General features: G+C 40.3%; 2 protein-coding genes across 3 annotated transcripts; one reads left to right on the top strand and one right to left on the bottom strand.

The window, feature by feature from the left end:
* The first annotated feature begins 201 nt into the window (after positions 1–201).
* akr1a1b (aldo-keto reductase family 1, member A1b (aldehyde reductase)) lies at positions 202–6133 on the top strand. 2 transcript variants are annotated; one of them, XM_072390206.1, is made up of 9 exons: positions 202–359; positions 1574–1716; positions 2475–2594; positions 4154–4305; positions 4625–4820; positions 4912–5111; positions 5348–5420; positions 5570–5656; positions 5865–6133. In XM_072390206.1, exons 2-9 carry the CDS (start codon positions 1636–1638, stop codon positions 5928–5930), a joined length of 975 nt encoding a protein of 324 aa, XP_072246307.1. In that variant the 5' UTR covers positions 202–359; positions 1574–1635; the 3' UTR covers positions 5931–6133. The 2 variants fall into 2 exon arrangements, with proteins under 2 accessions (XP_072246307.1, XP_072246308.1); XM_072390207.1 differs by lacking the exon at positions 202–359 and adding an exon at positions 969–991.
* Positions 6130–18536, bottom strand: cunh19orf44 (chromosome unknown C19orf44 homolog). The gene is made up of 10 exons (XM_072390204.1): positions 18028–18536; positions 14133–14303; positions 13885–14009; positions 13165–13678; positions 12030–12393; positions 11500–11579; positions 8455–8875; positions 8245–8325; positions 6909–7075; positions 6130–6636 (listed from the first exon to the last, which is right to left on the bottom strand). Exons 1-10 carry the CDS (start codon positions 18145–18147, stop codon positions 6547–6549), a joined length of 2133 nt encoding a protein of 710 aa, XP_072246305.1. The 5' UTR covers positions 18148–18536; the 3' UTR covers positions 6130–6546.
* Between the last annotated feature and the right edge of the window lie 2721 nt (positions 18537–21257).

Here is a 21257-nt window from a genome sequence, read left to right as displayed (position 1 = left end):
ACACTTTATTGTTTAATTGTAAACCTTAACATATTCTTACATTATTTATATGACAGTCAGCCATTAAAGACGCAATTAATATACTGTCTGGCTAAAGTAAAGTTTAACAACATGGCATGTAATACTCGACAACTCTGAGAAATAATTTGATAAATCTTAGGAAGACAGTGGGGCAATTGGTATTTTAACCGGAAACAAATATAGCGTAATCCCGGAAAGGGAAACGTCATCAAAATTGGGTGGTGTTTTTGAACATTTTTGTTGAAATCAGCAGTCTTGCACACTGCTTTTGTACGGGGCAACTACGGGAAGGGGTCATTGTTGGAAGTGGCAGACAGTAAAACTTTGGCAGCTCGTCGGTGAGTTGGATTGGCTGAACGGGAGTGGTATGTTGGGGGTCGTATGTAATTTCACGTGTGAGCTGAACCAGTCATGCACGTACTCAAATGTCAAATGCTAAAGCGAGCGTTACTTCGTTTATTTTGTGACGGCGGAAGAGGGGGAGGTTGAAGTAGTTGATGACTTAATTTTGCCTGCCTTTTTTAGATGGTTAACCTTGCACGCTGAACAGTTTCGCAGGATAAAGCTGTCGAATGGAAGGTTTCCATTCAGGAAAAGCTAAAGCTAACTAGCTAGATTTTTTTAAAATTAGTTCTGCAGCAGCGGGTTTATTTCTCCCTTAATATGAAAAATAGAAGATAGTAGCCAGTAACTGAGCCCACTTAATGAATATAGTAATTAGAGTAGTTGTAATAGTATCCAAAGCGAATAGGCTAAGCGAACATGTTAAAGCAAGTAACATACTACTTGCTAACATGTGCTACACAGAAGAAGCGTTGGTTGCGTAAATTCGCAGACAGCTAGGCACATTTTGAGGTGTCTAAGCTGACAGTTGTGTTAACTTTAGTGTGTGTGTTCAGTGTGTGAAGTGTAGCAGTGCGCGTGACTTTCCAGGAAATCAGCTGACAGGCTGGATTTCGATAAAGACTTGGTAAACGTCCTTCTCTCATCTTAAAGTATTAATAAATTGAAATGTGCAAAAGAGGTGATCGTTCTGACTGAAGAATGGATTTCATTCAATCATTTGGTGTGTGTGGAAGTCATTGCAGACTATAGATATGTTTGAATGACACGTTCCTATGTGTTTGTCTTGAAGGTACAGCGCAAGTGAGGGAAGTTACTATTTTGGAGTTTAAAGCTAAACTGTGGACATGCTGATTTTTCTAGTCTTTTTAAAATCTTTCCCTCCTATTGAAAAAATGTTGAATAAAACTGGAATGCTCATTAGTACACTTTTACACATGTACAGTAGCTTCTGTGTGAACACAAAGAAGTGCCCTGAAGTTGTACAAAATATGTTGCTTTTGTTGTCATGAACTCTGTCATGGATTTATTTAGTAAAGCTACTCACACTTATCTTAGCCCAACATCAACACCAGATGGCCTCCTTTTCCTTTAGATTAGTGCTTTCTTTGAAGCTTTTATTTTCTTTCTTCCATTACGCTGCCACAGCTTTTGGAACTGTATGTATTTTAATATTAATCTTTTTTTCTTTCTTTTTGTGCTACTGCAGCTTTAAACATCCTCGTAAGCCAAGTATTCTCTACTTGTTCCTTTAAGCTGCCTTGGAGAGGCATGAATGACTTTGCAGTTCTCAACACGGGGCGCAAGATGCCCCTCCTTGGATTGGGAACATGGAAGAGTGAGCCAGGAAAGGTAGAGGCCGCAGGTTTACTATCTTATCTGTTAACAGTTTGAGAGATGATTTGAACATCTTTTTAGTTTTCGTCCTTTGTCCAAATACAGAAACAGATCAGGAACATTGTCAGTGAAAGCTTCACTAGCAATATGATCATCAACAGTAGATCAAATGACTTTGTGCATTCTGACGGTTGCCACTTTTGGCAACAAACTCCTAGTATTATGACTGGATTTTGTTGTTCACCCAGCCCTTTGATGCATACGGTTAACACTTTGCAAATGTGATCTTTACATTTAGCCTCATCACTTTTCACCTACATTAGGTATGTTTTGTTGTTAAGTCAACAGCTCTAAAATATTCTGTACTGTATCTACATAGTTCCAGTCAACCCAATTGGCTCCACACCAGTGAGCACAGCATGCAGCTATTTGCTGTATATGTTTATAGGCAACTAATTGCTGGAACCTGATAAAGTCAGCAGCATAGTGCTTCATTGCCTCCAAGCAGACAAAAAACTATTATGCTTCTAAACATAATTGATAAAGATCTGTCCACCTGTATGATATTATTTACTGTGTGTTTATGAATGAAAGGCAAATCTGTGATGTCATAGAAGTCATGTAATATGTATTTGCTACCAGCTTTTGAAAAATATGTTAAATATTTTTGAAGACCTCTGAATTACTTTTCTAGTCAGTGTCCAAATAGGTGTACCCTTCAAGTTAGTGTTTAGTAGTAACAGTTGTCCTCTATGACCGCTGGCCCGTCACAGGTGAAACAAGCAGTTAAATGGGCGTTGGGGGCTGGTTATCATCACATTGACTGTGCCGCCATCTATGGTAATGAGGCTGAGATTGGGGAAGCCCTGCAGGAGACGCTTGGACCCGACAAGGTAAAACTGCTTCACCACACTGTATGGAAATTCAAATAAGAATGTCTGGTGGCCACTAATGCAGAAATGTAGGGCAGAGGCAGCACTTTGCAATGTATACACACACATGCTGCCGTTAGCTACGGTGTTGGAGAGGACAAAATGTTTAAAAGTTTGAATATACTTCAGTGGGTTCAGTAATGCCCTTTGATGGACTGGCGACTTATCCAGGTTGTATCCAGGGTGCCCAATGACAGCTGGGATAGGCTCCAGCCCCCACAACCCTGAGTTGGATTGAGCAGGTATAGAAAATGGATGGATGGATGGATGGGGTCAGTAATGATTATGCAGGTTGACACAACTGCATTAAATGACATATTGTGTCACGCAGAGGCCCAGGAACAGCAACTAAAATGTTTAGAACAAACTTGATCAGACACTCAATGCTCTCTGCATGCATGTCAATGCATGTGCGATGTGAATAATGTGAAGAACCAAACTAAAGCAAAACGACTCAAACCAAAGCTGTTGACAGAAGTTCAGAGGCCAACTGCTTTTGCTATCTGTCATGTTCATTCTTATTTAAACATATAATGACCCAGGTCTGTTTGAGAAGAAGGAAGTAACATTAAAACCAGATGTTGGTCGAAGACATTTCTAACATTTTAAGAACGGCTGTGTGCAGAACCTAGAGCACTTTTTTTTTTCTTACAGGACATTCTGTAAGCCGATGCTGCTTTGGAGGCTTATTTTGAGATCATTTTGCTGTGAGCATTCGCGTATGCTGCCAGTTGTTCTGAAAGGAGGCACACTTTGCCCCCCCTTTTTTTTTTCTCTTCAAGTTTACGTGATGTCTTGAAGATGTCTTGATGTTGAACAGGCTGAGGTTGTTCAAACACTGCCCCACAGATAGGAACACTGAAGTAACCCAACAGGCAGCCAGGAGGTGCTAGACACCCTTTGCACACCGTCTGTGCATACATTTGTATTTAAAGTTTTCTCCCTAATGGCAGTTGTTACAATAATGTTCTTATTGATTCTGCATTCAATATCAATTGGAACTTCTGAATTCACAACTTCTGACTTGGAAAATTCAAAGAAAACACTGGCAAGAAGTAAAATTTCCTTGTGTCAGGAACTCGGGTAAAGTTTATCAACCCTTACATCTGGAGCTAAGTCATTCCTTAGAAAGTTAGCTTGCTAAGTGAACATAAAATAATGAATTAGTTATTTCTGATCAAAGAAATTAAATGGATGATGTAGGGTAGCTACCAGTCCAAATGGCAGGGTGTGAGGTGGATGTGCAGTCGTTGTTGGACAGAGTTGCAGCTGAGCAGGAATTATGCAAATATGTTTTATTATCATGTCCTCAAATCCAGGAAGAAAAGTTCTGACTATAAACAAGGGAGTTCAGGAGCAGTATCCTCTGTATAAGAGAATAATACCTTTTGGTGTGGACTTGATAGCATTTTATATACACAAAAAGCTATGGAACACACCAAAGAATGGGTGAAACTAAAAAATAATCTTAATAAATGTATTCATCCATATCAGTCTTACAATGTTGTCTGGTTCACTAGTCTCTGAGGCGAGAGGATGTGTTCATCACATCCAAGCTGTGGAACACCCGACATCACCCAGATGACGTGGAGCCGACCCTCCTGAAGACACTTAAGGACCTGAAGCTGGAGTACCTGGACCTGTACCTCATCCACTGGCCACACGCCTTCCAGTGAGCTCAGCCTCCTCCAAGGTCTAATAACGAGAGAGTTAACTTGTTTCCTGAGAAAACTGTCTTTGTTTTCTTGGGACAACAAGGTGATTGGCATGTAATCAGCTTTCTTGGGATTATCACCCAATTAATTTGCTTTTCTCATCATTTAACCACAATAGCGTGTTATTATTAAAATTATTTTAACAAAGACTTTAGCTTTCTGTCAAAATATTGACGTTATGACATTCATCATTCAGATTTTTTTCCCACATACAACTTTAACTGAAACATGAAAAGGAGCCAATATTTAAATGGTAAAAAAAATTTTGTTCACCAGACGAGGAGATTCTTCTTTCCCCAAAAAGGAGGATGGCACCTTGTTGTATGATGACACTGACTACAAGCTGACCTGGGCTGCAATGGAGAAGCTGGTGGAGAAGGGTCTCGTTCGATCCATCGGCCTGTCCAACTTCAACAGCAGGCAGATCGATGACGTCCTGTCTGTCGCCAGCATTAAACCAACTGTTCTTCAGGTGCAGGATTTCTGTGATGATGATGATTCTGATGAACAGGGATGTAAAATGGCTGAAGTGACCGTGGTATCTCTGTGTACGTGTCTGGCAGGTAGAGAGTCACCCCTACTTGGCTCAGGTAGAGCTGCTGGCCCACTGTCGGGATCGGGGTTTGGTGATGACGGCGTACAGTCCTCTGGGGTCTCCTGACCGGGCCTGGAAACATCCGGATGAACCCATCCTGCTCGAGGAGCCTGTTATCGCTTCGCTCGCAGAGAAATATAAAAAGTCCCCTGCTCAAATTGTCCTTAGGTGAGTTTACAAATAACTGTATGACTGCAGGGTTTTTTGTTTGGTTGTTTTTGCTGTCCAAAAAAAGGTTAAAATTGTGCCAACAACCTTTTGTAACCTGCGATAAATAAATAAATAACGTGGATCTGAATGAATCTAGATTGATATGTGACTAGATTTTAAAATGTTTTCTTCTGAGTTTAAACAAAAAAAAACTCCAGGAGTCTCACGTCTACACACATCTCTCATGTTTACAGGTGGCAAACACAACGAGGAGTGGTAACAATTCCTAAGAGTGTGACAGAGTTCCGCATCAAGGAGAACATTCAGGTGGAGTGAAATGTCTAATATATACACACACAGTCTGTACCTGCAAATTATGGTGGAGAAGATGTCTGCATTCTATCAAATATGTAGTCTAGTTTCCATTCATGAAGCAGCAGTGTGCCAGTGGTTGATTCAGCCTTTTTTGTTTTTAGGTCTTTGACTTTACCCTTGAAGCAGAAGAAATGAAAAGCATTGCTGCGCTGAATAGAGGCTGGCGCTACATTGTGCCTATGATTGAAGTAAGTACGCTTTTTCTTCTCGGGTTTGTGGTATAAACAGTGTCAGATTTTACTTTTCCAATTAACTAGAAAAACTACATGTTCCATATAGAGGAGATCAGAGAGTAAAATCATAAGTAGATATCAAAGCTATAAAGTTATAGCTGGAATATCAGCGTTAGTCCTGAAAGGTCCGATGAGCCCTTGACTTTGGTTCTATATGTTGCAGGTGGGAGGACAGCTTGTTCCAAGGGATGCAGGACATCCTCACTACCCTTTCAACGACCCCTACTGACACCTTACTCCACAGCCTGAATTTGTGCCTTCAAAAACCATCAACACAACTTTACCGTCCCACAGACTCCTGCCATTGCAGTTTGGAGTTTAAATATTGCACTTAGAATTCAAAGGAATCATGTTGAAAGTCCAAGAGACTTGCAAATCTGCGGTGCCGGTATGCATATCTGTCAGTTTTTAAATAAACACTTTGTTACTTCCCTTTTAAGTGTTTTTATTGACCTACCATACAGTGTGTAATGGATGTAAATACTCAGACTAAGTGTGGTAAAAGACTCCAACCATTTGATATCAGACCATTTTGACAAAACAAATTATTTAACAGACAGGGTGAAGCTTAATGATACTTACCAGCAAAATAGAGGCTGTCATCTCTTTTAAATCGTGTAATTAATTCAGTACATATAGAAATTACTTGCACTTAAACATGAAAATATTCTCCCAACTTTATAAAGAGCTGTGATGCAAAGCACACTTACAATAATGCTATAAGAACCTTATAACTGATGAATAGCATTATATAACTGCATTAAAGTGATTCTTCCAGGAGTAGAAAAATAGTTACTCTAATATGACGGATTCAGTCGAGTCTATTTATTGCAGGAGCAGCGTTCTCATGCACATTGGTAGTCCTTCATATCCTGCAGTGCCTCTTCCAGGGCTTTCTCCATTGAAAGTTTGGGAGGTCTACGTTTGTGGATTTTCTGTGAAAAGAAGGAAGAAATGTGTGAATATTGTACAGCTTTTACATTTTTCATGCATTCTCAAATTTGACTGAAATATCAAGTTATAGCTCTTATTAGTTTTATTTCATAAAACTAATAGTTAACTGATTTACTACATGAAGGGAAGTTAGGTGTGTGTCTTTATGCAGAGGGTTAAACAGTGAGAGAATTGAACCGTTCATTATTAAAGAGTTCCAGATTAGGATTATATGCAGCCACATACACTGTGTTCATGTGAGAGTATGCATTACCTGGATGGTATCCTCGAGTGTGGTGTATCTGTAGTTGGGTAGTTCCAAACTTCGCACCAGACAGGAGTGGAGGCGGTGGTTGCTGTCGATGAACCGCCTCGTCACGGCGAGCTGCTGTTTCAGCATTTCATTGAGAGCAAATACAGCCGGGTTGAACATGCTGATGGCTGATGGAGGAAAGAGTAAAGACAGGTCAATACTACAGCTGTAGCACTGAAATGAAGTACAAATAAAGTGAGTCATTTTCATTGTGAACAATGTAAAGTATAAACAGTACATTTCATATTGATTATTGCATATGATCCAGTACTGTTTAACAGGCAGTAACTACTGATCATTTTCAATTTTTTTCAAATGAATTCTTTAACCAAACAAATATTGATATCTTTACAGAAGCAAAGTTTTTGAGACGAGTGTACTGTGATGGATGTGTAATAATGTAAGAAACTGAGAGCAGAAACTGTTTTCATTAGTTTTGCTTTAATAAAATTAATGAAACAACCAGCCAACCATTTTCTACAACTGCTTGATCCAATTCAGGGTTGTGGGGGGGCTGGAGCCTATCCCAGCTGTCACTGGGCGAGAGGCGGGTTCACCCTGGACAGGTCGCCAGTCCATCACAGGGCCACACAGAGACAAACGAGACAAACAACCACACTCACTCCTCAATTTAATCACAGATTAAACTAACACGCATATTTTTGGGTGGTGTACCCAGAGAGAACCCGTGCATACTCAGGGAGAACATGCAAACTCCACACAGAAAGAACCAGCCAGGGTTCAAACCGGGAGTCCTCCTGCTGTGAGGCGACAGTGCTAACCACCACACCACTATACAGCCCCATGGCTGAAATAATTAGCAACACATATCGAAACAGCTGTAGACTCTTTTCCAACACCTGTAATGTGTAAGCATCACTCATCCTGCAGCTGGTACAGTGGGTTAATTTTAAATACTTTATCCCCAGAGATCAATAATGTATCATTTTTAGCCTGGATGATTATGCATCACAATTTGTTGGTTAATAACTTGTATTTTTACACTAGATCTACTAAGTACAAGTTTATCTTTTTTGTCAGGAAAGGAAAAGGAATAACCTATAAACAATTCTGCAGAAATAATATTTTACTCACAGATGGTGACGCCTCACCACTATAGGTGTAAACAGTTCAATCAACCATATAGGTAGAAATTTCTTGTTACCCTGCACCCTCTGTAAAATCACCAACAATCCCAGAGGATGACTGTCTGGATCCAGGTTGAATGTATATTTGTGAATGTAATTGAGCAGGTTAAGCTCAGGAAAGGATGATGAGTTTTCTGAGAGTATCTTACCTTCCAATCTCTCTGCACTGACAGCATGGGGAGCCGTATTCATGTAGGTCATGCCAATCGTAGGGTCCAAAGCAGCCATACCTAGAGGGTGATGAGCGCCACATGTCAGAAGCATGCAGTAAACCCTGAACTTAACCTGATCATTAACATAAAGGTATGGAAACATGGTGGTGATAAGAAAGTGGCCTCTGACAGATACAAATAACTAACCAGTTGACCATGATTCAGCGAGTGGATAAGGCTGGGTCTGTACTCCAGTGTCTTTTAAAGCCTTTCTAGCTGAAGCACACCTCCTCCTCCTCGACTGCTGAAATGAGCTCTGGCTCTCACTTGAGTATCTATTGTCTCTGCTTTTGCTGAATGACTTGGACCTCTGACTGCAATCTGAGGTCCATGAGGTGCTGAAGTGACTTTGGTCCGAAAATGCTCTGGAATAATCTGAATCACATGGAACCTCTCTGACCTCTGATAGCACCTGTTTTTCCTCTTCATCTCCTCCCAGGTGCTCTGAGACCTGGCTGGCAGTGGAATCACTCTCAAAGTCACTTTGGTAGTCCAGCACCTCTTTCTCCTGCTCTTGCCGGTATTGGTTAGGAGGTCCAGGAACAGTGTTGGTGGGTTTGATTTCATTCTGTTTAGAAAGAGGGAAAGAAGACGTGAAATTGGTCCTTCAGAGAATTTGATGATATCCATGACAAAAAGAGAAGTCCCTCTATTTTCACACAAAGCAGTAAGCGGTATCCCAACTATACTGTGAGATTTAAAAGAAAGGTTTTATTCTTCTGGTCGGATTCACTAGTATCTTAGCTATGATCTCTGCATGTAAGATGCAGACTACTGTAATTCTTTATGACTACTGTAATTCTTTATTATTGTCCTGTCCCACATATTCTCTGAAAAGCCTCCAGCTGATCCAAAATGCTGCAGCCAGAGTTCTGATGCAAACTAACAGGAGAGATCATGTTTCTCCAGTTTTAGCTTCTCTTCATTGGCTCCCTGTTAAATTCAGAATAGAATTTAAGATTCTTCTCCTCACATATAAAGCTCTTAATGACCGAGCTCCATCATATCTTAAAGATCTCATTTTAAGATATTTTCCTAACAGAGCACTTCGCTCCCAAACTGCAGGTTTACTTGTTGTTCCCAGAGTTTCTAAAAGTAGAATGGGAGGTAGAACCTTCAGTTATCAGGCCCCTCTCTTGTGGAATAAGCTGCCAGTAAATGTCCGGGAAGCAGACCCTTAGGCTTAAAACTTTCCTTTTTGATAGAGCTTATAGTTAGGGATGGCTCAGGTAATCCTGAAACATCCCATAGTTAAGCTGCTATAGGCGTAGACTGCTGGGGGACCTCATCTGTCACACCTTTCCTCACTTTGCTCTCTTTTTCCCCCTGTTTAATTTCTCAAATGATATTATGTACATGTGACATTATTGTGGTTATTAACTTGTGTTTCCCTGTTCCAACAGGTATCCTTTGAATGGTGTTATGGTGTTCCCCCCCCCCTCTTTTCCCTCTTTTCTGTCTTCTCAAACCCCAGCTGGTCGAGGCGGATGGCCACCCTTCCTGAGTCTGGTTCTGCCAGAGGTTTCTTCCTGTTAAAAGGGAGTCGTTCCTTTCCATAGTCGCCACAGGCACGCTCAGGACGGGAGATTGGACTGAAGACAAGTTTCGGTGCAATCTGTTGGTTTCCTTAGCTAGGATATTATTTTTGAATTGGCTCTATATGACACAATTGGATTATTTTGAAATCAATTCATTGGATTTCATTGGATTATGATTACAATGAATTGAATTCCAATTGGCTTGAATTGGACCATATTATTTAAGTGCCTTGAGATGACAATTGTTGTAATTTGGCGCTATATAAATAAACTGAACTGAATTGAATAAATCCATGCTTTTTTCAGTTACTATCATATCAAATCACAGTGCATGATGTCAGTCTGTGCAACTGATGGGCTGCTCCAACACATAACTGTGAGAGTACTTATTAAAATAGTCTAATTGCACTGGTGACATTACATTCAATTGTGGTTGTAGGCACGTTCCCCACATCTAACACTAAAATGTCATAGCTTTTTTCAGTGAGGATGTGTGAGGTTCCTATCCACAGTGCATTTACTGAAAGTACAATGTTCTGTGATATGATGATATGCATGTTTTATCACACTATCATTGAGAGTGCACTGTTCTGTGCTGTTGTCTGCTGGGGGAGTTGCACTACAGACAAAAACTGTGGGCGCCTGGACAAACGGCTGGTCCTGTTGTAGGCAGAAGACTCGACCCTCTCAGTGCTGTGGTGGAGCAATGGATGAGGAGGAAACTATATTCTGTTTTGGATAATAATGAACATCCTCTCCACAGCATCCTGGCAGGTCAGAGGAGCAGCTGCAGTGAGAGGCTCATCTCACTGTGCTGCAGGACTGAGAGGTTCAGGAGGTCCTTTGTCCCCACAGCCATAAGGCTTTTTAACAGTATATATTTCGTCATTGATTATTATTGTTGTTGTTGTTTAGTATGAAATCATTGTAAATATTTATCATTTTTTGAGCTACTCGACTAATTTGAATTCCCCCCACTGGGGGATGAATAAAGTATTTTTTCTATTTCTATTCTATTCTTCTATTTTCTATCCTCCAGTTTGAAGGAGCAGACAAAGGTATGAGTTATCACAATGTGAAATAGTTCAATGTGCACACAACTACTCTTAAAATGCAGGCAAAGCAACCCTCTCAAAGACAGAAGACAGAACAATTCTCTTTTTATTCTGCAGAAACAATGACTTCTTCTAAAAGTTAATTAATCAACCAGTGGTTCAATCGGGCCTCTTCCAAAACCAGAGATGTGGCAGCTGGTTCTGTGTTGGTAAATGTAGCAGTGAATTTGGGAGTTCATGCTGATACTTCTGTTCTTTAATATAGTCAGCAAGTAACACATTAAGGTCCTGTTAACAACGTTAGCAGTAGCACTATCTTGCTGGTGTCGCCAGGGAAGATCATAGGGGAGATCTGACATCAAACCAAGTAGATAGCGGTGAACAATCTGACGTAGCAAACCAAGAGCCCAGTCATGTCCACATGACAGTCCTGTAACCAGAGTCTGTAGTTATCTTTAACCTTTTAGGTTTGAAGATTTCTTTTCAGGGGCCAAAAAGTGCATTTGCACATGGATGATGGGCATAAAAACGGTTGGTGATATGTTAATATCAATATTTTGTTCAGAGCTGGTCTTGACCGATCTTACGTCATATCCTACCTGTTTTCCTTGTGTTTCTGAAGTAAATCCTACGGATGCAGGCACAGGCTCATCTAGAGACATCACGTTAATCTTGAAGTCTGGAGAATAAGAAAATCACCGAAGAAATCAGGAATCAAGCTTCAGGCTTCTTTAACACAAGAATGTTGATATTGGATGACGTATGAATGAAGACAATCTCTTTAATCTGATAAATGTGCAAAATATCTGCATGTTGGACCTCATAATACAAGCTTCCATTTTCCTGTTTCTCCAACAGCACACAAATAGTATCTCTAAAACAAGCTTGTTAGGTGCTTATTATACTAAACAAATCCATGATTTGTGTACCTCGTGAGCCATCTTGGATGCATGTAATAAGGCATAAAAACATAAACATAGTTAACATAGTTAACATAGTTAAGAAGTAATAACTACACCATTAGGACACCAGAACCGGAAACAATGCTACTAAGCCCATGTGATAACTAATCTTAGCAACTTCAGTGAAGCTCAAACTTTATTTTATGCCCTTGATGAGTACCTCTCACCTTCTGAGGAAACTGAAATCATCTCACTGCGGGATTCTTCAGAAGGAGGCCCAACAAAGAGCTCTTCCAAAGAAAGCACTTCACCTCTTCCTGACGAGGATGAGTGGGAATGAGGTGGACTTCCTGCCTTATAAGGAGAGAGCAGCCTCTCTGGAAGAGAAGGTGAGACACGGGGAGGAGAGGGTGATGGAGAGAGCCCAGAGGGGCTGAAGTGTGCCTGTGCCTGGCCAGTGAATCGAAAAGGAGAACTGCGGCGTGATGAAGAGGCAGGGGAGTGAAGTGGTGCAGAGCAGGAAGGTGATGGAGGATGCACAGCAGGGGGAGGGGCAGTGGAGGGGATCCTTGTAGTGAAACTTTTCAGCATCTGTATGAATGGAAAGTACAGCCGTGCTTTTAACTGATAAAACTACAGGTTTTCTTACAGATTTCACTTTGTCTATACATTGAAGAAGCAGGTTACAAAAAACTGTTCTGGTGGCTTTCATGAATATGTGTTTGGAATGATTAACAGCCACTGTGTTATTGTGGTTTGGCATCTGTCGCAGATAATAGTCCATCAATTATATACAAAAGAAGATTCATTCAATGTCCTGTAAGAAACTTTGATTATGAACACAAAACGGAAAGATTTTTTACAGTCACTGTGGATTAGTGATCTTAACACCTCTGACCACCACCTTGTTGCATGTATAACAAATGGCCTCCCTCAAGTTAGTGGGATCTCCTCCTTCACTTGGATTAATGTCAACATGTCCATAGTCAGGCTGTTGTGTCTAGTTTTACACCTAAATATATGCCACTAATATCAACAGCTGAAATGCAAAGGGTGAATGAGCCTCCAGAAATAGGTAGTGTCGATGAAGAGAGCAGTGATGGAAACTTGACATTGTTTTTGTTTCATTCAGCAGTTTTTAACATCTGAACAGAAACAGTTCAAACACACTCTGATTCAAAATCATCAACTCGGATAAATATTGTCATAACGTAAAACTGTGACAGGCCTTTGTTACAATTGGCGCCAGTAGCTTCATTTATTTCTAAACCATTGACCACACTCTTGAATAGTTAGTTTATGCCGTAGATAAATATCAGGAGTGAAAGTAAAAACCTTAAAGTGTACAAAGCTGAAGTATACCTTGTTTGGTCTTTTTGAGGAGGAAGGTCTCCCTGGTTCTAAGAAACTATGGTCTGATGAATCCATGGAATCTCCAAGCAGTTTTCTCATGTCTTCTTCGTCACTTTCCAGATTCACACCACCTATTACTTTCACTGACTTCATCTCCAAACGCTCTGAAGGTTCCAGTAGATTTCCAGCTTTGGAACTGGACCTCACTCTCACAGCTGCACTTTTTGGGGCCACAGCAGAAGCATTGCTTGTGCACTCAGCCACTAATGCTGCTTTCTTCTTGAGGAAACGCTTCTCACTCGGTCTCTGGTCACTGTTGGACAGTGCTGAGAGCTGTGCGGAGGCCTCCCTGGACTGGATGGCTGGTGATGGTGAGATTACAAAGTCTGAGCTCACACTGAGGGAAGCTTTGGTCTCCTGCTTTGCCTGCTCCAGGATCTGCTTACGGCTATGGACATGGCTCTCAATTTCAGCCAGTCTACTCAAGGCTCCAGTTCGAGAGCCATGCCGAGAGGACACATATCTGACCAAAGAGATTCAAAGACATGCATAAAAAAGCAAAGTTTAAGTAGCTCCCATAAAACTTAAAGGAAAAAGCCATAAAATGTAGGTACAGATCCACATCATTATCTGTAAAACTACAGGGCAGGGCACTGGGCTCTTAGAAGTGTGTCATCTCGGAAAGCCTATCTAAATATACCAGTTTTGTCTATATCAGCAGTAACATACCTCGGCTCTAGCACCTGGTGTTTTTGGTTCCTTCTGACAGGCGACTGGCTGCTGTTTGCTGGTGGTGTAGCTTTCTTCAAGAACCTGCTCCCACCTCCCAGTGAGCTCTGAGGCCTGATGAGATCCTAACCAAAGAAATCTAATCAAAGTCTGGTCTTGAACGGGATATCAAATGTCCCACTGTAGTAATGTGAATACTTCCATGAGGTACAACACCAATTACTGATAAAGTGTTTTTAATTGTTTACCTGATTTGAATCCATCTCTTTTCTGTATTTTTTTCCAGCATTACCATATCTGTCGGTATCTGCTCCTTTCTCAGAGGTGGCTCTGTCGGAGGACAGGTCACTCAGATCAGACAGTAAAGTGTGTGTATTTGGGGGAGAAGATCTGGTTTTGAAAGACCCATCCAAAGAACCCTACAAAGAATCAGTTTGAAAATATGAGTATATATCTATATATTTACTTAAATCCTGCACACTGTACTTTTATGAATTTTAACACTTTGAATAGGAAATAATAAAGTATTATTCAATTCACACAACTTGTGTATTTTGGTTTTGAGCTGCTTCACAATTCTTCGTCCATTATCCATTTGTCCTTGAAATACTAAATAATATTGTACTTTTCACTTAATCTATATAGTAACTATGGATGATTTGATGTAATTTCTGTTATTCAACTGTACATCAAAAAGAAAGGAGTTTACAGGGACTATTTTCTGTGGAGCAGAAGCATAGCTAACATAGATTTGGGTGTCTCAAGTCACTACCAACTCAAAAAGTCTGAAAAACACATCACATGCATTCATCTTTTAGGCAACTTATACCTGAAAATGTGTCATCCAGTGAGCCATTCAGATTTACAAAGTAGACTTACATACATTTACAAAGGGTTTCAGCATCCTTTTCTCATTTTGTCTGTTCATTGTCACATAAACATTTGTTGAACCTTGAAACTCAACACTTAAAACTACATAAAGAATGTGAAATTCAGCAGAAGCATTTACCTACACACAGACGTTTCGGTTCTGTTTTTTTGTAAAAACACAAAATGACATTCTCAGTGATGAGTGCCTGGCTGTACAGTTACTCACTCAGAGCTATGACAGCTAGCTCAGTCTGAGACAAGTGGCCGGGACTGATTACGCTGTTAGCTTGGACAACTGCGTTTATATCAATAAATCTGTCATCGTGGACCACTTTACAAGTACTTTGTGTAGTGGACATAAAGGAGTCTCAGTCTTGAATAAAATGTGCTGAGAAATTGAGATCCTGACAATGACAGATTTGAGATGTCTTGTACAGCTGGTGTAATTTCTGTCAAATCTTGCTGGTTGTAAGGTATAACTTGTCATGAATGTTATTACACATTGAGCCAAGCAAAACTGACACTGGAACCATGCTGTTGATTTTGTCAGATAAAAAGAGCAAAAACACAACCAAAGTTGAAAAATCCAATAATATTATTGAGAAATATTGTCAGTAAAAATTTTAAGTCTATAATACAACTCTGAACTATCAAATGGTGATTTATGATATGATTCAAGTGTATGTATGAACAATGAAAATGTACTACCCCTGATGCATGTTTGTATACAAGAACCCATCAATAGATGGAGAGGTAGTGGCCAAGTCAAATTTATCCCTGAAGCCCTGAATGGAAAAGGTACAATGTACTTTGTTTATACAGCCCTTTACAACAATCCATTTCGGTGTACCAAAGTGCTTTACAGCAGATAATAAATAAAGAAAAGAATAAGTAAAAACAAAAGAACAGTAAAGGCAATAAAATACAACAATATCAAATAAGATAAGATAAAAGTGTCACCATACTACTAGGTATTAAAAGTCATCTGAAATACGTAGGTTTTTAGCCTAGATTTAACGAGGCCCAGGTCAGAAATAAGGCACATCTCGGGGGGGAGCTTATTCCAGAGCCTGGGGGCAGCATATGTTGACCTCGGAGCTCTACCAGGATTACGGACAGTTAAAAGCTCAGAAATACGATGAGGCGAGGCCGTTAAGAGCTTTAAAAACAAACATTAAAAGTTTAAAATCAATTCTATAAAGGACAGGAAGCCAATGAAGGGAGTTAAGAACAGGAGTGATATGCATTCGTCTGTTAGTGTTGGTTAAAAGACGGGCAGCAGCATTTTGCACAAGTTGAAGGCGACTGAGAGAAGTCTGGGAGACGCCAACATAAAGTCCATCACAGTAGTCTAACCTTGAACTTATTAGGGCATGGATGGCTTCTCAAGATCGCGACGGCTTAAAAACATTTGAACTTGACCAGGAGACGCAACTGGAAAAAACTAGTCCTGACAACATTGTTAATTTGCTTGTCAAACCTCAGATGACCGTCAAAGGTCGCTCCCAGATTTCTGACGGTTGAACTGAGCTTTGAAGACAAGGTGCTAAAGTCAGTCGTCACAGTATCCCCAAACACAATACATTCAGTTTTATCATCATTCTTAAATGAAGAAAATTTTGAGCCAACCACTGCTTAATGTCAGCAATACAATCAAACAAAGAACATTGTGCACTGTTACCATTTGGCTTCACTGGCAGATAGATTTGTAAATCGTCTGCATAACAGTGAAAAGAAAAAAAACTGAAGGAGAAGAGAGGTGAAATCAAAACAGTTATCTATTCTTATATTTAATCTGTCAGTGTAAGAATACACACGATATTGCCAAAAGTATTGGCTCATCTGCCTTTACATGCATATGAACTTCAGTAACATCCCATTCTTAAACCAGAGGGTTTAATATGACGTCGGCCCACCCTTTGCAGCTATCAGCTTCAGCTCCTCTGGACAAGCTTTCCTCAAGGTTTAGGGGTTTGTTTATGGGAGTTTTTGACCATTCTTCCAGAAGCTCATTTGTGAGACACTGATGTTGGACAGAAGGTCTGGCTCTATCGGGTTGAGGTCAGGACTCTGTGCAGGCCAGTCAGGTTCTTCCACACCAAACTGGCTCATTCATGTCTTTATGGACCTTGCTTTGTGCACCGGTGCACAGTCATGTTGGAACAGGAAGGGGCCATCCGCAAACTCTTTCCACAAAGCTGGAAGCAAGAACTTGTCCAAAATCTCTTGGTATGCTGAAGCATTCAGGGTTCCTTTCACTGTAACTAAGGGGCCAAGCCCAGCTCCTGAAAAACAACCCCACACCATAATCCCCCCCTCCATCAAACACTTGGCACAATGCAGTCAGACAAGTATTGTTCTCCTGTAACCGCCAAACCCAGACTCCTCCATCAGATTGCAAGAATGGAGAAGCGTGATTGGTCACTCCAGAGAACGCGTCTCAACTGCTCTAGACTCCAGTGGCGGCGTGCTTTGCACCACTGCATCCGACGCTTTGCATTCCACTTGGTGATGGATGGCTTGGATGGCAGCTGCTCGGCCATGGAAACCCATTCCATGAAGCTCTATTGAAGTATCAATTGACTCTGCAGAAAGTTGGTGACCTCTGCTCACTATGCGCCTCAGCATCCGCTGACCCCGCTCTGTCATTTTACGTGGCCGACCACTTCATGGCTGAGTTGCTGTCGTTCCCAATCACTTCCACTTTGTTATAATACCACAGACAGCTGACTGTGGAATATTTAGCAGAGAGGAAATTTCACGACTGGACTTGTTGCACAGGTGGCATCCTATCACGGTACCATGAGCGACTCATTCCTTCACAAATGTTTGTAGAAGCAGTTTGCATGCCTCAGTGCTTGGATTTATGCACCTGTGGTCATGGAAGTGATTGGAACACCTGAACTTAATTATTTGGATGGGTGAGTGAATACTTTTGGCAATATAGTGTATATGAGCTCAAATTGACTGTTAGAAGAAAATTGTCTGCTTGTGAAAAAAGGGCATAACATGTGTCCTTTAAAACCCCCACCAACTGCATCATGCTACTAATTCAGAAAAGTTGTTATAAACAGAGATGGTTATACTAATGCGTTTAGGGGATGGTAACTGAAAATGATTGACTTCCTCACCACTTTGAACCAAAAACGTTAACTTTCAATCACTCTAAAACTGCGTTAATGCTACTGATTTTTGTGTCACTATTATATCTTTATGAACTATAGAATTGACACCATGCTTCTTTAAAAAGTCCCAGACAGATGAGAGTTTTACCTGTGTTTTGGCTGAAGCGTCCCGTGTGGAGCCTTGAGCGTCTCCTCTGCTGCTCTTCTTTGCCGACAGGAGCGCCTGAGCTCTGTCCAAAGCGGAGCTCCGAGCACCTCGTTTCCACATCTTTCTGATATCACCTCCTAGTCTAGCTGGCACTGTCAGTCGTTCGTATGTAATGTTGCCTGTTTACAATATTACAATATTTACAAATACAATATTTTACAATATATTGCCCCATTTATCAAGGTTTCGTCCTTCGTAAGAGACACTACAATCAGCTAGCTAATAGCTAACACCACATTAGCTCGATATCTCTGTATGATGCCACTTTTATATCCGTTTTTGGATATCCCTCATAGTTTTCTAAAAATCAGTATTCACTGTCAACATCAAATTGTAAACAGTCTCTCTCTCTCTATATATATATATATATATATATATAAACTGTTTCCAATGTAGGCATAGAGCACTTCAGCGTCCTGGTTTCCATGGAAGAATACTTTCTTGTCTTTTTCCTTTGTGGTACATGAAAGACTGCACCAGAGCGGTAGCGCCATCTACAGTTACAGTGCACTTGTTACAGTAGAAGTTGCAGTGACAGCTTTTTTTCTTTCTATTTTTCCATTACTTTGTTGAACAAAACGATAATACAGTGCCGTATGTTCATGAAGGTGAATACATAATATAGTTTTAATATTTTTATTTTGTGCTATCAATGCTAGGGAGAATAGCATATAACTACTTCAAAGTCAGCTTTACTGTCAATTCTGCAATACATCCACAGACATACTGAGAATTGAAATTTTGTGAACAAAGAATAAAGCAAAGTCTTAATATAAGAGAAAGTAAATGTACAAATATAAACAGTGAAAGACATTTTCAGCTTCTAAAGTGTATGAGTGCATAAACAGTCCTTAAAACAGTCCATAAACAGCCGCCAATAACAACAACACAGCAGCTATGAGCTAACAGAGCTATAGTACATGTTCATTCATTAATTCCTCTTAAGGTATTGGTGAAATAAAGACAGATAATGCCTTATTTAGAGGCTGCATCGTCTAAGCCCCGTTCACTCGTTATATGGATCTCGAGGAATCTAAATATCTTCCGAAGGACGCCGACTTTCATCAAACTGTTCTCGGTGAGTGGATGAACGTATTTCATGCCAGAAATAAGATCTAGGTTTAAAAATACCGGAGTTCCCCTTTAACAATGATCCAGCTGCAAGGGAAACATATCTTACAAAAAGAAAAGAAAGGTAATACAGCTGGGCACAACACATTTTACACTTATTATTATATTACAACTTTTACATTCTTAAATGGGAATTTGTCAGTTTATTAGTTCTTGTGTTTTATAGTTCTAGTTAGTTTTACTGTTATAGTTGTATAGGAGAAATGGATTCGCTTTGCACCATCGTGCTGACATAATTTTTTTCTATGCAGCTGAAGTGCTCAAAGTGATAGCAGAGCCAGAGCCTCTGAATTCACGGCACACGCGACTAATTCATTCGGACTGAGAATACTTTTAAAAACAAAACTGAAATTAGATATTGTCGACCAATGTTGATCCAACATTTGAAAATTTTTCAATTTTGTTAAATGACACTTCATTGTTGCCATTCAGAAAAATGTTGTAGTGTTGTATCGAATGTAATCTTATGTGAAGTATTTTTGATGGGTTAAGGTTAGGTTTAAGTCTCTGGTTAAGAAAACTGAAGTAGAGACTGATGACTATGTAACTATTTGAAATGAAAATGCATTTTTTTTCAGCATATTTCATGTGATAACTAATGTCAGTTGGTGCAACCAATTTAAACCAATAAATGATAGGTTAAAGTGACCAAACAGTTTCTAAATGTAATGTGTGCAGTTATTATACTAAATATGTCACGGTTTATTTTCCGTTCCATGTCTTGTCTCGTAATTTCCTGTTTTATTTTGAAAAAGCACTAATCTTGTCCTCTCGTTTCAGGTGACTTGCCCTTCCTCCCGTGTCAAGCGTCTGATTGTCTTCCCTGATTGTGTTTTCACCTGTTCCCCTTGGTCCCTCGTGTGTTCAAATAGTCTGCGTTTCCCTTGTCTTGTGCCAGTATGTTGTCTCAGCGTGAGCGTCATTACCAGCCACCTTGTCTTGTCTCCATGATCCCACGAGCCTGCAGTGAGCGACTCTCCTGCAGCGCACCTTGCCTTGTGTAATTTATTCTTCGTCCATAGCCTTAGCCTATTTATTGAACGGTAAGTTTCATAGCCTTTGTTTTTCCTCCATTTTCACGGAGTGACTTTTCGTTGTTTCTTGTCATAGTCGCCTCCGTTAAAGGAGAGCGTTTAAGTTAAAGTTTGATAGAGCCTCTGTTTTGAAAGAGTGCGCCTTTGTTTTATTCCGCCTCACTTTGAGAGCGTGACTTTGTTTTGTTAAGAATTCATAGCTTTTGGTTTTCCTCCCGTTGTAGAGAGATTTTACGTTTGTTAATTTTCATAGCCACGCTCCTCCTCCACCTTAGTTACAGAGGAGAGCGTTTAGGCGTTTCATAGCCCTTTCGTTTGCGCTGCGGGAGATCGCCCTGCAGTGCCGTCATCTGTCCTGTGTTTATTATAATAAACCCTCTTGAAACCACGACCCTGCATCTGCGTCCTAAATCCCTCTCTGGTACATGACAAAATATATGAATTTGTGCAATTATTTTCCTGTCTTTAAATGTAAAACTGGATGTTGATGATACTTAAAACCTGGCCTACAGAATGCAAAAATCTTGAATTATTATCTGTAATAATTATCATCTGTAAGTATTCTATACTTGCCTCAGATGGTAGTTCAAAGTATTCTGAAACAGTATCTTGATGATGAGTAAACGCTGTCTGCTGCCACAGGGAGAGAACCGGAGGGGCCTGCTGACGTGTGTCTTAATATTATGTATAGCTACTGGCAGTGTTCTACCATTTACATTCTTGAGTAGAATTTGGAGTTTGACATGAAGTGATGAGCATGGATAATGGCTAACTAGCACATTATTGCTATTCAACAGAGCATGGTTGGGCATCACCAGGAAGAGGGTCCATCAACGTCCACAGCATGTGGAATTAAATGTCGTCCATATGTTTCCCAGTTACCGGTAAAGGAGTTGTACAGGGTGCACCTGATGGAAAAACAGAAAGAAATGGTGTACCTGGATCAGCAGATTAAAAAAAACTACCTTGAAATTGTATGACTGGAACGCCAGTTGAGTTGGGTGA

Source organism: Leuresthes tenuis, unplaced genomic scaffold (assembly GCF_036924035.1).
Source record: "Leuresthes tenuis unplaced genomic scaffold, fLeuTen1.0.hap1 SCAF_7, whole genome shotgun sequence".
Lineage (NCBI taxonomy): Eukaryota > Metazoa > Chordata > Actinopteri > Atheriniformes > Atherinopsidae > Leuresthes > Leuresthes tenuis.
The sequence above is the reverse complement of the archived record's forward strand: the minus strand, read 5'-3'. Positions and strand labels throughout refer to the sequence as shown.